At 40.2% G+C, this 16,965-nt stretch overlaps 1 protein-coding gene across 4 annotated transcripts; it reads right to left on the bottom strand.

Annotated features, from left to right (window-relative positions):
- Positions 1-286: 286 nt before the first annotated feature.
- HSPA14 (heat shock protein family A (Hsp70) member 14) lies at positions 287-14,213 on the bottom strand. 4 transcript variants are annotated; one of them, XM_075144026.1, is made up of 14 exons: positions 14,090-14,213; positions 13,838-13,918; positions 13,667-13,749; positions 12,581-12,629; positions 11,634-11,727; positions 11,433-11,523; positions 10,121-10,225; positions 9,128-9,289; positions 8,064-8,219; positions 6,672-6,774; positions 4,196-4,411; positions 3,617-3,790; positions 2,545-2,615; positions 287-969 (listed from the first exon to the last, which is right to left on the bottom strand). In XM_075144026.1, the coding sequence occupies exons 1-14, from the start codon at positions 14,144-14,146 to the stop codon at positions 891-893; spliced, it is 1,521 nt and encodes a 506-aa protein (XP_075000127.1). In that variant the 5' UTR covers positions 14,147-14,213; the 3' UTR covers positions 287-890. The 4 variants fall into 4 exon arrangements, 3 of the variants coding, with proteins under 3 accessions (XP_075000127.1, XP_075000136.1, XP_075000150.1); XR_012672725.1 differs by having other exon boundaries at positions 836-969; positions 3,617-3,741; XM_075144035.1 differs by lacking the exon at positions 2,545-2,615.
- Positions 14,214-16,965: the final 2,752 nt, after the last annotated feature.

Below are 16,965 nucleotides of genomic sequence, written 5' to 3'. Positions count from 1 at the left end.
TTTGACACAGGTCTCTTCAAATCCAGACAGCATCCCTTGCTCTACTTTCCGTCTCCGGTTTTGAGGCTATTGTGTTACTTTGAATGTTTTACAAGATAACATCTGGCCTTCAGGGCTGAACTGTCGCCCCTCAGCTGCACATTAAATCCTGTAACTACACTTGCCTGCTCTGTCTTCTTTTTACTGCCCTACCTAAAATAAAAAACGCTGCCAGCTTATATACTAACAAATATATGATGACATACAGATTAGAACAGTGCCACACAGAACAGAGGATGCCAGGATCTGCATAAAAAACGTATTTTATTAACACATAAATAAGCACATATAACCCTTAACACACATTTTTCAGGTAACACCACAAAACCATCTTACAGTAACACCAGAAAAAAAAAAATCCCGTTCAAGAGGCCAGCGCAAATGGGCATCACCTCCACGCTTTCAGGCAACATCAGGACCACAGGGTTTCAGTACAATTTGGTACAGTTACTAGAAAGTGGATTTTCACCAGTCTAGCTCTTGCTGGTTCAATGCTGTGCCGTCAAAGCCACAGATACACCGGCTGAATGGGTCCACGACCTGATTAGTCCAAGGAAAAATCTTTAGACTATGTAATATTCTTGTTGCTGAACCACAGGCATGAGGATTCGCCCTTTCCATTTTTTAAATCAGGTGCTGGTAATTCAATGCTCTGCTGTCTGCATGTCTTGATTAATGTTTTCACCACACTTTCCACTCCAAACAGACTTGGTGGCAAATTGATGTTTTATTTCAGTTTATTACAGTCCTCTAAGAATCATTAAAGACATCTCAGAGAGAGTCACCCCTTTGGCAGAAAAGCCAACAAGAGACAAAAATCAACTTAGAAAAATGTTGCCTTTCAAAAGAGACTATGACGCCACTTCAACAGTGATGATTTCACACTTCCCGGTATCTTGATCTGTGCAGGTAACATGCAAGGACCCGTCCCTAGATAAAAGAGAAAGGTATGTTTATGACTATCTCAACACAACACTTGGTATGTTAATGCATGTTCCAGAGAGGATAAACAATAGTCTTCATGCAGACAGAATGAAGAAAGATTAGCATCAAAATATCCAGGCAAGACCATGCTTCAACATAGATGAAATTGATTTATGCAATTAACTTTAGTTCATTGAGTATTTAGATACGTACTTCTTGCTCTCTGTTAAAGCATGTATCTTCCCTACATATGGTGGAAGAGATTCAGGAACATGATTAAATATTGTAACTAAGTTTATTTAGTACAGGTTTGTAAACAGAATACGCAGTAATATTATTCAAAATATTTATCTTGAGAATTCTGAGTAACAGCAACCAACAGATAAGCACATCTTCTCAAAGCACGAGAACTTGACTTTTAAAAAGTAGTAGTCGTCTTTAAATACCAAGGATCTCCTTCAAGGAGGAAAACCTTAATTTTCAAAATCCAAGAATAAGACACAGTATTGAATTCTACTTCATCTAGACATATAACAGTCACACGTAATATTTAGATAGAAATAGATGTGTTCTAGTGAACTTTCCCTACTCTTTTTCATCTAAAGATTACCCTTTAAAATAATGCAGATTTTCTGCACTACACAGTTGCATATATAACCCCTAAGGTGTTTTTCTTATCAATTCTAAGTGCAAATCTCTGTATGACTAACAAGGTATTTTAGGTGAAGTCTATTAATAGAGCATTAATACACCCGATAGTTAACATAAGAAAATGAAGTATTGTGAACCCAAATAGCAAGTAGGGATTTCGTTTTTCAGCAACATCTAGACAACTTTCATATTATTTAGAAAAGCAACATGAACTTCAGGACAGTCCTCAGAAGACAAACATACTTTGACTACTTAGAATTCCACCTTCCGACATCTTTATAGACTATTTTAAATGAGCCCAAGCACTCCTATTAAGACCTAAGAAAGAGAAATTTCTTCAATATCATGTCATCCCATTCCCCACCCCGCCATAAGATACTTCATATTTTCACCATAATAAACAGGCAATTCTGTAAAATGTATTTACAAAGCCTGATTTCCTGTGGCATTGTTTCTCATGCTTAACAAGCCTGTCTCTGAAAGGATAGAGCCACAGGTTTTCATCACAAATGCTGCATGTGAGAAGTCCTTCATGGATTCCTTAGCAACTAATAAAGACAGATTCTACTTGAGTTTTTCCTAAGAGTGTGGGCATTCAGCAGAATTCCCTGACCCCTTCTACAGGAAATTTGAGATCCCGACTGCTCTCAAGCACGCTTAAACTGATCAACAGCTCAAAAGTTGCTAAAAATCATCTATACAACTGCGCTAAGTTTTATTTCTTTAGGAATCAAACAACGAAAACACAGAAGGTACTGCATAAAAACCACATTCCTACCGAATTTACCCCTGCTAGGACACAGCCCCGTCAGAAATAAAATGCTGAAATTTCTCAACACAAAATTAAATATTGTGTAACAGGAGAAAAGACTGCTTGTCAGATGTATGACATAGCAAGTTAAACAGCAGAACAATAAATACTTTGGGTACCTTTTCATAGTGAGTACAGTTAGTATATCATGTAGGCCATCCTCCTTTTTATCTAAATCCTGGAGTACAATCTATTTAAAAAAAAAAAAGATGTTTAAGTTCTCTAAATCCTTGCACAGCAGTTTAATGGAAGTGACACAATAGCTAAGGTGTGCAATTCGTTCTGTTTAGCATCTCATACTAAGAATTCAACACCAAAGCATGCCCTAGTGGACTTCATTCACCTGTAGTGCAAATCTATGCATTTTTAGCTATTTGCACCACTGTTACAGTGGTTTTGTTTCAGGGTCTATCACTAAGATCGCTGGAGTACCTACAACTCCCACAGACTACAGTAAGAGCTGAGCATGTTCCTTTACTTAGGATCAGTTCTGTAACTATTAGGTAACATCCTTTCCCTATGTCTTTAAAGATCTTTGAGCAGGACCAAGGTGGAATAACAATTTTCTCAAGTATTCCATCCATTTTGGCCACATCTGCCCCCTCCCTGATGCTTTAAGTGCACCAAAGCCAAGGTAAGCACATCATCACTGTTTCAAACAAGCTGTGTTCTCTCAGTAGGTTGACTCCTAAGTAATATCTTTACATCAGGTGAGGATTTAATCACATCATCCTACCACTGTGAAAAATCAAATGTGGTATTTAATACCAAGATCTTGTCTGATCTAGGAAGATCAAAAAGTAATCAACAGTACATACACTAGCTACATCATTACCTCCAGCAGTTTTATTTCTAAAATGTTGGGGATCTGTGTGTTATTGGAATGACTGGTTATGATCTCTCATCCCAGGTCAGGTTACTACAGTAGTGCCAAATATCAAACCCAGCCAGCCATTTAGAAATTCAAAAGGCAAACTTCAATTTCTTTAAGAAGTGCTTCAACACTTTGTAACACATTTACAGAAGAATGCTTAAAGACCATTTCCAAAGAGATGCACATAATTCTAATCTTGTAACAAGAAGTTTTGGTAGGGGTGGGATTGGTTTTGGTTTTAATTTTTTTTTTTTTCAGATCCATTTGATTTCCAAGTGGTTGATATTAAAAGTGCATATGAATGTGTACACGCTCACCTGTGCAAATTTATTTTCTTCATTCATGGCACTTTTCCCCAATGACTCATATAGTTCAAGGCATACAGAAGAAGTGTTTCCAGGAGCATGCAGAGTGTGCTGCCTTCGAGCTGGTAATGGTGTCCCTGATGGAAATAGCACTGTGAATTTGTCAGCCCCTGACTCGTCTACTCCCTTGAAAAAGAAAAAAAAAAGTTCATGCCTTTCTCCAAGTACTTTAGTGAGCTGGAAGTGTTACAACAGTGCTCCATGAGAAAAGAAATCTGAGATTCATTCTTTCTGCCACATTTACCATCACAGCAAGTTAAAAAAAAAAAAAAAAAAAAGACATTCCTATAAATAAATGAAAAAGTCCAGCTATTACAACATAGCAAAGACACAATCTATCGCCCCTTAAAATCAAGCAGTTTTTCCTGTCAATTTTTTTGTCAATAAACCTGTTACCACTTACTGCTGATCTTCAGCCAATCTGTAGAACTAGTAATAAAACAATACTGTTTCTCTAACATCAATCATGCATAAGTAGTGCTGTATATTCATTGCAGTAAAATTTTCTAAGTTAAATAATTTTAGCCCTACCTTAAGAAGAATATCTTTGGCGGAACACTCAATAAAGAGTGCTTCTTCTTCTAACAAAGGATTCTCTTTCCCCAGCAGAATTCCTGCCTCTATGGCTGCACCAATGGGAATAACTTCATCTGGAGGAATTGAATTCAGTAATTCCACAGTTGGGAAAATGTCTTTGATCAGCTGCTGTAGCTTTGGGATTCGAGCAGACCCACCACACAGAACCACCTGGAAAACATGTCTTAATGATTTCAAATCTTTCTTCTGACAGATAAAACAGACAGGTCACAACCTGCAATACAGAAATGCAAATTGCTCTGGGATATTTTATCATCTGTAGTTGTTGAAATAAAAATTGATGCCGTCTTTGCTTGACTTCTGTTACTTTTGTATTTGAAATTCAAGGAAATAGCTTGCAAGTTTGAAATGGTATCCTGAATAAGCGTTTCTTACAGTAAGCATCAGCTAGATGAAGTAACATTTCAAAAATTGAGGAATTCATCACAAAATAACGTCAGGTTGGAAGGAACCTCCAGAGGTCACCTAGTCCAACCTCCTGTCCAGAACAGGTCCAGTTTTAACAGGCTGCTCAGGACCTTATCTCCATGGAGATAGATCCCACAGACTCTGTGGGCCTTTGTTTCAGTGTTTGATCACCCTCACACTACAAATTCTTTTCTTGGCATCTAAAATTTCCCCATGTTGTAACTTGTGCTGCTCACCCTTCCATCATGCACCTATAGGAAGGAGTAAGTCAGGTTTTGTCTCGTGTATGCCTTCCTATAAGGTAACTGTAGGCAGCACTAGTCTCCCCTGAGCCTTCTCTTCTTACAGGTGAGCAAACCCAGAGTGGCTCCAGTAGGTCAGTGCCTTTCATCCCCCGTGAAGCCCAAAAATGATGAGATTGTATCTGGGCACTCTGTCCAGGTGCCAAGGAGGGAAACAAACGCTATCCTACACCCCCGGCTACACCCTTGCTATTACAGCCCAGCATGCAATCGGCCTTCTTTGCTGCAGGGGCACGCTGCTGACTGCGAGTAAACTTACTGTCTATTAGAACCCCACGTCTCTTCCTGCAAAGCTGCTTTCTAGCAACCACTAGCCTGTCCTGCTGCACAGGATTATTCCATCCCAGACTTTACATTTGCCTTTGTTGATCTTCGTGATGTTCTTCTCCGTTGGACTAGATCATCACTGTAGGTCCCTTCCAACTGAAATATGCTATTGTATTATATAAATTTCTCTCACCTTTTTGAACCCCTCTGAATAGCAGCCTTGACCTACAGTGGTATTGATTGCTCCCCTCATTTTGGTACTGTCTGCAAACTTGCTGAGAGCACATGCTACCCCATCATCCGTGTTATTAATAGGGACATTAAATAGTATTAGCCCCAGCATCAAATCCTGAGGGATGTCATTGACAACCAGCTGTCACTTACTCAAGAAAAAACCCTTAAAACCCTTCTCTTACTACAGTAACTTTGTTGAGATCAACCACATCTGGAAACAAAGATAATTACGACTTTTCTTCATGTAAAACATAACTTAAGAGTTGTAAATTAGGTTCATTTATTTTTACATTTGAAGTGCCCCTGCCATCCCCCAAAAATGCCTTAAGGCCTGAGAGGACAGTACATTGGGCCACTTAAAAAATACTGCCACCAAAAAACAAAAGACGTTCCCTGAACAATGGCCTAGGATACTTCATTATCCCACCAGTGAAACTCAGATGTGACACAGCAAACACTAATGAAGAATCTGAAATAGCATCAAGTATCATTAGAAGTGCCAGCTAACTTTTGCTGCAGAAGTTATGTGCCAGTTCCACCAGCAATAAATGCAGCACTATTTGCCACACACAGGTGCACAGGGGTTGAGATAAAGTTACTCTCTGATATCAAAGTAAAAAAGACATTGGAATGAAACTAGTAATGTTTCTTACTTTATTCACCATCTTTGGCATTAAAACACTCTATGGTTTGGCATCTAACATGTTCCTAAGTTTTTTAAGCTAACAAGGAAGAACACAGGCATCAAGTAGACACCAAGTGATTTGTTCAACTCATAAGACAAAAAAAGTCGAAACTCGGGCTTTCTTCAGAAGTGTCAGCAAACTCTATCCAAAGCTCAGTGAAGCAGAAAAAGTCTATGCACTAAACTTAAAGAAGGGACTCCTCAGCTCTACCAAGAGTCACACAAACACACCAAATGGAGACAAATCCTCTAGCATTTACTCAATATGCAGCAGTAAAAACACATCGGTGACTCTGGCTCTGACACACTCTGATTCTTACACTTAACTTCAAGTAACTGAAATCAAAGCAAAGACAAGAGTTCTAAAAACCTTGAGTCTACATACTTTGTTGGATCCGAGCCAAAAATGCTTAAACACATCATGAAACAATCTCAGCCTGCAAGGAAAATAGGCCCCATAAATATTCTTCTTGTGGTATAAAGCATACTACAGACAAATGATTTCTATTATTACCTTATTGATATCATCTGCTGTAAATCCAACTTGCTGCAAGAGCTTTTTAATTGCTTCTACACATTTACTAAAAAGTGAAGAACAGATAAGTTCAAACCTGGCCCTAGAAGGAAAAGAAAAAAAAAATTCAAGAAGTGTCATCTCATCTATGAGAGACAAACACCTGAAATGGAAGAACAATCATTTTCAGAATATACTTTGATTCTTTAGCTATACCTCGTTACTAAGGGATTTTATTTTTTTAAATCTTCTTTCCCAATTATTAATCGTAATGAAATTATTTTTGTTTGGTTGTGAAAATATCTGTGCTATTGATTCCATCATTAACACCTACATGGAATGCACATTCACTCTTCTTCAGTGTACTCTAGAGAAAAAACAGTATTGTTGTCTTGACTCATATGTGAAAAAAAGAAGCAAAAATCCTGGAACTGCTTCATCATCTTTAAAATGGAGACACAAAGACTGAAGTGTGCCTCTTGAATTTTCAGAGGCAAGTCAAGCTGTGTCCCGATTTGCACGCAGGGAGTAGGTACTCAAGCAAATTGAAAAACAAACTTGTGCTTGCTTCGGACTCCTTCAAGCCTGAAGAAGAAGTTTTCCTCTGTACAAATACAGCAAGTCAAATTCTGCAACACTGGTCCACAGGACTAACATCCTTATCCAAAATTGAGCCAAACAAGTTATACAGCATTGCTTCTCACACTTGCAAACATACCGTGCCTTATTTTACCAGATCCAACTGCTGCAGCAGTGGATGCACAGTTCTGGAATTAAAAAGTCCATTTCTAAAGCTGCTGCTGACTGAAGAGCAATCAAAGTTAGCTAAAGATCTCAATAAGAGATCATTCCAAGAGAGAAAAGACTTAGAGTAGGACACAGCAGTATGAACAAAAAGACAGAAAATATCTTTCTACTCCAGCTGTTAAATAGAGGCAACATCAAGACTTCCATGACTCCTATAATTCTGGAGCTCATTTAGATGAAAGAGTCCAAAAGTCTTCTTTTCTTTAAGGAAAAACCAACAACAAAAACAATAATGGGAGAAACCCTCTCCCACCTTGAGTAATTACAGTATCTATTCCCCTTTCATCAACAACCAGACTCCAAAGATGGGGTCTCCTTGTGCCTTTTCACACTTTATTTTCTAACCATTAGGGCAACATTGTTAGTGTTACTACCCTAACTACTACAGATCGCATCATAACAGAACCATCAATATGAAACAAAGCTGAAAGCAAGCAAGTTGGTCTTCTGTCTTACTTCCATTTCTAAAATTAATGCCACAAAAAAAAAAAAAAATCTCAAAGCTTATTGAACATCCTAAATACCACCTAGAAATATTTCAAGCATAGTTTTATATAAAAGCAATCGCTTCAAGATTTGTTTTACCTGGACACATTACAATCAAAATCCAATCCATCATACAATGAATCTACAAAACAGTTTGCACTTCCCAGGGTTGATAATGAGTGCTTTGCAATATCAGCGCTGTTCATTAACTTCATCATGGCTCTGGGATTTTCTCTAATATCATGTTTACAAGACCTACATTTAAAAAACAAAGAAGAGATATCAGTTTAGAAAGGCAGGCACTTGAGTGATAACGCTAACTTTCTGAAAGGAAAAATAGGTTAAAGCTACTGAACTTTTTTCCTGTAGACATTTTAGTACTATCTACAATGCCACTATTGAAAGCTCGTAAACAATAGAAGTGTCTATTTCAATTTCAACTGAGGAACACTGTGTAGAGGCACCCTGAACTCAGGCATTAGTGTTTATCATAGAGATTTAAGTCCTTCTGAACAGTTTCTCAGCTGAACAAATCCTGTAAGTGACTGCAAGGAACAGCAAGAAAAGGCCTGCAAGTTAACTAACTTTAACCACAGATTAAGAAGAAACAGAACACTGAACATTAGACATGTCAACAGAATAAGTATGTTTCATCCAAAAAGTCTCCTCCTGTGACAGTACGCAACTGACCACCTCAAGATCGCCAGAGCTGATGGTAATGCATTTGTTCGGTTTTGCTCATCACAGGGTGACATGCCATACAGACTTCAGGCTGATGACCCAAGCCCGCCACGCTCCTTCATGCCAACAAAAAAAACCAAACAAACCCCGCACAGGTGAATTCCCTGCCACCCCAGAACCTTGTGACTGAAAGGATGTAAGCAGCGTGTAGTCACGTACATCACTCAAAACACAGAACAGTTCATAGCTGAGCCCTTAGAGTTCAACGGTGACTTCAGGCAACATCTACCCAAAACCAAGTATTTCCCAGCCTTCCCCCTTGGCCCCCAACAACTGACTGTTCCTTTAATATCTTTATTTGAGCCACTTCACTCGCAGACTGCTAGATCTGACAACCTAATATGATTTTTTTTTTTTGAAAGCAAGCATCAGATAACGAAGTTCCTGTCCTAACAGCAACATGCTTGGAATTCAAAACCTACCTCTGAAATTCAGAAGCTAAGTGTTGTGCTAGAGCTTCTGTGAAGCAAACTCCACCAATGCTGTCGTCTGTGTTTGTGGCAAGCACACGATATATTCCACTGTTCACTTCTATGACTGTGATAGAAAGCGATGTTCCACCAAGTTTATAAACCAACACATTGCTGCCATGGTTTAAAAAAAAAAAAAAAAAGAAAAAAAAAAGAAAAAAAAAAGAAGATAGTATTAATAAGCTATCTAAAATTATATTTACTTTGACACATTTTCTAAAAAGATGATCACCGTATAATGTATTGCAGGTTTTAATCAGTTTTGTCAAGAGCGTTTGATTTGGGGTGTTTGTATTTAATGCATCTTGGTACCAATGACTACTTGGCAATGTTCCCTAAAGAACAAAATTAGTCTATACAGTGAGAGTAGCCAACGTTTCTCCTACAACACCACTGAGAACTGAACATTACATTCAAGATTATACGCAAGAATTATATGAGAAGGGTAAAAAATATCAACCAAGAAGAAAAAAGACACGACACCTGTTTGCACTGACAGCAGTCTCTGCTATTTTGAAAATCTTGTGAGTTATTTGAATATTCATAAGGGAAACCCACTGCACCTTCTGAACCAGCCTTAGCTCTTCTACCATACGTAAAATGACTCCATCTCCCACAATTAAAAACCAGCTATGCCAAAATCTGTTTACGAAGGGATGCATTTTTCTTCAAGCCAATCAGCTCATTAAAGAGCAAGACAGAATCTGGGGACAAATCTTTAAAGACAATTCTAAAAATATAAAAACCAGAACAAAGGGATTTAAAACACTACGGATTTACAACTTCTAAATTGTTATTGGCTTTATTGAGAGAAAAAAGAAGAACAAGCCTCAAATCATTAATTTTGTATTGACTGCTAAGGCAACACAGCATTCCCTCATTTAAGATTTCTCAGGATTTAAGTACAGCAGCTTAAATTTAAGAAGTAAAATATTAGGATTTTACCTTTTCCCAGTGGGTGAATCTTGGCCAATTCCATAGGCCAGGAGAGCTGCAGACGGCTCATGAATTAATCTCATAACATTAAATCCAGCAGCTGCAGCTGCTTCCCTGTGATAAGGCATAACAGCATTTCATTTTACTTTAATGATTTCACTATAGTCACGCACGCTATTAAGTTTCATCTGAACAACATATGTCACCAACTCAGAGCTTGGTTACAGCATGGTATTAACAAAGCAAAGTGACTCGAAAAGAAAGGTATCAAGAAGTTCAGTTGCTACTGTGTTCTTCAGGCAGCTGGATCTGCTGTGTGCTTATTGTCCAAGAAAACATTGATGTATCAGTCCACATATCCCATAAAAAACAGCAAACTACAAGACTACAAAACTACAACTCAACTACAAGACGAAAAACCCCACCCTCAATCAAACTTGCTAACTTATCTTCAGGTGTGGTGTTAAAAGTTCTTGGTACATTACTTCAACAGATACCATGCTAGGAAAATTGCTTTTACTTCCAAATCAAGTTACCGCACCTCACTCCTAACATTTTCTTTACGTGTTTTCTTGAAACTTCAGTAACCCTGGGACTGCCCTACAAGTGATTTCCTCCACTTTGAAGTTATTTTGAAACTTGTATGCCAAAGCAATAGAATGTTTCATTATACATACTGCAAATACCCAGCTCACTAATATCTTATGAGCAACTTAGTGTGCTTTAAGTATTTCATGACAGTTCAACATAAGGGCTTCTACATACCAGAAAGTAAAAATAGATGTTGCTAGTTATGCACAGCTTTAAGTCTATTTATGTCTTCATATGGAAGAACTTTTACAGCTAACTTCCAAGAAGAACTTCCAAGTAGAATACTGGTGTGTATTCCGTGCCTGCTCTCTGATAAATAGTCCTCAGTGAAGTCATGTAATGCCATTTGGTTTGGCGAGTATTGTTGTATGAAGGGTTGGGAAATGGGAAAATGGAAGAGGGCTGAGAAACTATTTGCATTTCAAAGCGGACACTGAAGATCCGCTAGAAATAACACATCTGAAATGACATTCTATCCTTGATGATATCAAAATTCCCTCTCACTTCAGTTGATTCAGAATTTCATTTTGGTTACAACAGTGAATTCCATGCAAGGTTTCTACAGTCAGGATTTTTATCTCCTACTTTCACATTTTCCCAATTCAAATAGCATCCCAATGTCTTGACTGACAGTCGCAAGCTGAAGTCCAGCAGGAGAATTCCCATTGCTGATCTGCCAGCCCGTCTGCTTTAGGCATATTAAATAACAGAAAAATCTTAATCCTCTTACCCAAGGGCATTTTTCTGATTCTCTCCAAAATCAAATGGTACAGTGATAACAACGTCATTTACATCTGAACCCAATGCAGACTGAGCAGTTTCTGTTTATAAACATAGGGAGAACATGTTGATTACAAGCAAAAAAACCAATATACCACACCTTAAAAATATGAGGACAGCTTAAAAAACTAAAATATGTTATAATGTATACCTTTCATTTTACTGAAGATTAGTTTTGCCACATCTTCTGGGTTAATAAATTTATTATCTATTTCATATTGAAGTTTTCCATTCTTCTCAATTATCTGTAAGCAAAACCAACATACCTTTGTTAGATATGTAATTTGGTCATTAAGAAAAAGTAAAGTTTAATTTAGTTTCTGTTCAAAGTAAAAACCATTGGACTGTGTAAATACTTTCTGAGTTAGTTACAAGAGAATAAATGCTTCCAAGATGCTTATCAAAGATCACAGAAAACCTTCTATTATCCAACAGACATGACAGTGACATTCATATGGACTTAAAGACTCCAGACTTTCCTTTTCTATTAAGAAGTTTTCCCTAGTACAAAAGCAACGTTTAGAACAAAAGTACTTGCCTGCTTACATTCCATAAGAAAAAATAACAGCTATCTACATAAGCCTGTCAATGAGAACAGTCAAAAACCAGAAAAAAACTCGTTTCTTCTTTAGGAATGTATTTTCCAGGATAATTTTGCTCTTGTTTTGCAGAAAGTTTTCTAGTAACAAGCACAGTATTATTCAAATTAAATACTGAGATTAAATCAAGTGGTTAAGCATTTTTATCACAAGATGCTGTAACCTGAGCATCTTCCACCAGTGCTAAGAAACATCACAACGCTATTATCCAAATATATTAAAAATCATCCCTTTTGAGAATGGCCAAGAGATATATATAATTTTTCTGTTGGACTATATTACGATGGCAGACCTCAGAACACGGTGAAGTCCTCTACTTTATAAAAAGAGAAACATTCTACACAGCAGCAAATGGACCTCATATAATGAGAGTTGATCAGTATAGAACACAAACATGGTGTGGCACAAACAATTTGTATATATGTGTACAATGTATATATATATAGTGTATAAAATGATACAAGTTATTCTGAGAAAAACAAAACTAGATCATACTCACTGAACATTTGCTTTCTGCAATGTATTTCTCTGCCTGTGGATCACCAGAGCTGTCCAGACAAATTCAAAGTAACAAAATAAATGGTATGCTCAATGGTAATTGCACAAATTCATCTTGCTGATGTTCCCTACAATATAAGGTCTACAACATACTTCAACCAAAATTTCTGTTTCCATTCTACGGATACATTTATCAGGAGAAGAAAAACCAACAATTCTGACTGCTGGTATCTTTCAATCCCTTTTCCCCAAACTAATGATAGAAAAAAAACCTACCAGTTAGTGAAAAGGGAAAACAAACCCAACACATTGTTTTAACCTGCTATCCCCAGTAATCATTATAAAAGATTTTAGTGGCACTTTTGTTGCATTGACTGAAATAACGTGACAGCAATCAGCTGATTATCCTTAATCCTCTACTAACTATGTAAAGTTAGGCATCTGAGAAGTGCTGAGAAATACATCAGAACAGACATGATCTTGTCAACTCCTTTCAAGGAAAGGGCTGTAACACACAGCGAGGTTATCACTGAAAAGTTTTGTCACATCTCTGATGTTAGACCTAAACCAGCAAGTTTAGTTCTAGTACCACTGTAACTGCCGGCACAAATCATCACAGCTCCACTGACCGAAGAATCACAACAGGCATTACATCAATGTGTTTCACGACTGTAATAGAAGACAATACAGAGTTTCATGCAACTAAAACCACGGTGGATTTTAGCCGCAGGAAAACATCCAGGTAACAACAAGACGTTTTAGTTAAGAAACTTAAGTGTATCTCAAAAGCATATATGCTTGTTAATAAACAAACTTGTTAATAAATTTCACAATTCGATTTCACAGACAAATTCAGATATAAAATACTATGCATCTCTTTACTGCTGGAATGAAATATAGAATAAGAAATTCATAATATAATGAATTTTTAAGATCTGACATACCCTCCTGTCAATGCCAGGTTAACCTGACTACTATCACACTAGATTAAAATGCCTTCAACATTGGTGCTGAGACTACGTTTCGCTGACCAGCTTTATCGGGGAGAACTGAACTTCTCGCCTTCCCTTGTACACTGTTCTCTTACCTTCGCCCAAGGATCTGCTTTACTTTCACTACGGTGTTTGAAATATTTCTTATTCTACTTTGCTTTGCAGCTAAGCCAACAACCTGAATGAAAAATAAAGAAAAAAAAGAAGTGAGCAGCAGGCAGAGCTCCCCTCCTCCCCAAAGCACCACCAGGGAAGGGAAGCCTCACCTCCTCGCTTTCCGAGAAAGCGACGACCGCAGGCGTGACCCTGTCCCCGGCGTCGTTGGCGACCACGTCGGCGCGGCCATCCTGCGGACAGAGGCACCACCCGTGAGCCGCCCTCAGGACACCCCGCGCCCCGTGACCCCGCAGCGCCCTGAGGGAGCAGAGATGTGGGCGGCCGGCCCGCCCCCTCCTCCCGGCAAGGACTCCCGAGCGGCCGCGCCGCCTCCGGACCGCCCCGGCCCCCCCGCCCCTCACCTTGTAGACGGCGGCGCAGGCACAGGTAGCACCCAGGTGAACACCGATGGCCGCCATCAGCCCCTCCCGCTACACGCGCGCCCGCCGCCGCCCCACAATGCACCGCGCCCCCCCAACCAATCCCGCTCCCCTCTTTTCCCCGGCCGCCAATCAAACCCCGCGCCGCGCTCTCCCGCAAACCAATCACGGAGAGGCGCACTTGGAAATGCCGTCATGGGCGGAGCAGCCAATGAGAAAAATGGAGAGAGGGGCGTCATCAAGCATGGCAACGGGGCAGAGTCCGTGCGCGCGGCGCGGGCGGTTTGGCGGCAAACGGCCGCTGAGGGGAGTTCGTCAGGCGGAGCGCGGGGCCTGGGCGGGCTCGAGGTTGTTTGGCCACGGAAGACCCAACCGCTGAGAAAACAGAGATTAAAATGGAGAAAGGCGAACGAAGCAATTTCATGCGTGTGCTGGGGCGTGTCGGTGGCTTCTTTCATGCTTCAGTTGCAGGCAGTGAAGCACGTGGAGACAGTGTAAATATTTTCTTATCCGAGTGCTGTAGTTATTAGCGAAGCAGTCAAGCTGAAGCGCCGATTTTGCATAACCCGACCAGGCATGACCCGTGTCCGAAAGCAAAGCTCAGTGTCTCGTTATGTTGAACTTCTCTTGGAGAAATCCATCTTGGCATTGCCGCAGGAAAAAAAAAAGGGAGGGATTTGTAATCAATCCTGGGGGAATTTAACGTCGTTCACACAGAAAACACTTCATCCGGGCCAGAGCTGTTGCCGTGCTGAAGGTGCATCACTCGGAAGTAAAGATCATCCTTATCCTTGCTTTATATATGAAGTGCTGAAGGTTTAAAGGAATGAGTCAAGATCACGTAGAGGTGCATGAGTTATCCGGAGTCACAAAGGGATTTTGTGTCCCAAAACTGATCCTAGGCTTCCTAAGTCACTGGACTATCTTCCTTTCAGTAACCAAGCTTGCTGAAGTCTGACCAAAGGCTGGAGCTCAGATTGCCGGCAGTCTGTGCTGGGGAGATGATCGCGGTGTCGAAACTTGCACAACTGAAAATTATACCTTTGAAGTATGTCCAAATTGTAGCTCCTTTCTGCCTCCTCTTGTAAATGGAGGAATGAAAAGAGGAGAAAGGTAGAGGTGAGCCAGAGAGACCTGTGGGGACTGGAGAAAGGTATTGTAGAAGAAAGCGATGATAGAAGTGATGCTTTTGTGAAAGGTCAAGATGGAGGGAGTCTGAGAAGAGACACTGAAGATAGGAGGGTAAAGGAGAACAGAAGCCCCTAGTACAAGAACCATCCAAGAATAATTTTCCTGTGCTTTCCCCTGAATCTTAATACCAGTTTGCACCATTTATGACAATAGACCAGTATGTGTAATCTGTGCCTCAAAAAGTGCTTGTGGCCACACTGCTAACATCTCCTACGCAACTAAGCGCATCCATGGTTATTTTCCAGTTGTTGTTATGCCATGGACATATGGGGATGGACACACAGAAGTTCTGCTTATCTTAACTAAAGCAGTTAATGCTCTTTCCAGGTGTAAGCAAACTGCGCAGAAGCAGGCAAGAAATGCCTTGGCAGCGGTTTATGGTGGCCGGTAGTGTTTGTTGAGAAGTGAAAAGCCCTTGTCTGCCTGTGCCCTTCCTATTTTTTCAGGTGGCGTCCTTAGCTAATGAGAAGCTCTGAGGTTGCACTGAGCTTGAGTGAGCTGAGAGATGGGGTGAATAACCCACTTCTAAAGAAAAGTGGAAGAGGCTGCCCTGCTTGTTATGGCAGTTCTGTAAGTGAAAGCCTTAATATGCTTGTTGTTCATTAAAGCTGGGGTTGAGGAGGCGAGCACTGGTCCGAGCAGCAGACTAGTTTCAGGATGCAAGAGAAGTTAATCTTTCACACCTCCAGGAGAGCTATCCCTCTGAGTCAGAAGGAGGAGAAAAATTCAGCCCCAGTCTGACTGGAGTCCTGCACATCTCCAGGTACCTGCATCAAACAAGCAAGCCCACCATGCTCTCCCTGCAACAAAACTCGCCTCTGATTTAGCCAGGTACTCTGCTGAAACCTCTTAGTATTATTTCTCAGCTGACAAAGCAGTGGCACAAACCTTCACAGCATCAGAGCTGCCCCTTCTCTCCCAGTCTGTGACACATCTCTCAGCCGTCCAAAAACCAGACCAGCCACTGTCAGACCAGCTGTTAGCACAGTACGACGTGAGCTCGCCCAAGCTTATCCTGTACTGAGAGCTCGCAGGCAGCCTGAGAGGCTTGAATGCAAAAAAGGGATCCCCCTGGCACTGTCCATAGCAGGCTGGCTGTAGGAAAATCACAGAGACTACGGCAAAAAGGCAGTAACATCTGCTGAGTTATTTAAAGTGGAAGCAAGTGTCTCTATTGAACAACAGACTGTTTTGCAGCTGGTAAATAGTATATACTCTAAAATGTCCCTTGGGGTGGGAAAAGAAGGATGAGAGAACTTCTTTTAATTATCTTGTGTGTGTTCTGACTTAATTCTCAGGAAATTAAGCTCCAAGGAGGCTAGAGATGGCAGCTGCAAGACTGTGGCCTGTGATTGTCTCTGGGCTGGGGATGTGAAACAGAGCCAGTAGAGTCGATTCTCAGGAGAGCTGCGGGAGAGCCTGGCTGCGGGGGACCGGACAGTGGTCCTGGCTTCCAAAACAGCCTCTTCCCCAAGACAGCGTGAGACTGTACAGTCCTACTGGAGATGCCGACATCCTACTGATGGGAAACTTCTGTTCCCATTGCTTGCCTTCATAAAAGCATCCATGAGATTTTTTTTTTTTTTTGCATAAAAAGAGGCTTTCAAACTCAAAACCTAAATCCCCCAAAATAATTGCATTGTTTATTTCAGGCACAGGAATCCATG

Source organism: Calonectris borealis, chromosome 1 (genome assembly GCF_964195595.1).
Source record: "Calonectris borealis chromosome 1, bCalBor7.hap1.2, whole genome shotgun sequence".
NCBI lineage: Eukaryota > Metazoa > Chordata > Aves > Procellariiformes > Procellariidae > Calonectris > Calonectris borealis.
This window is presented reverse-complemented; position numbering and strand designations above follow the sequence as displayed.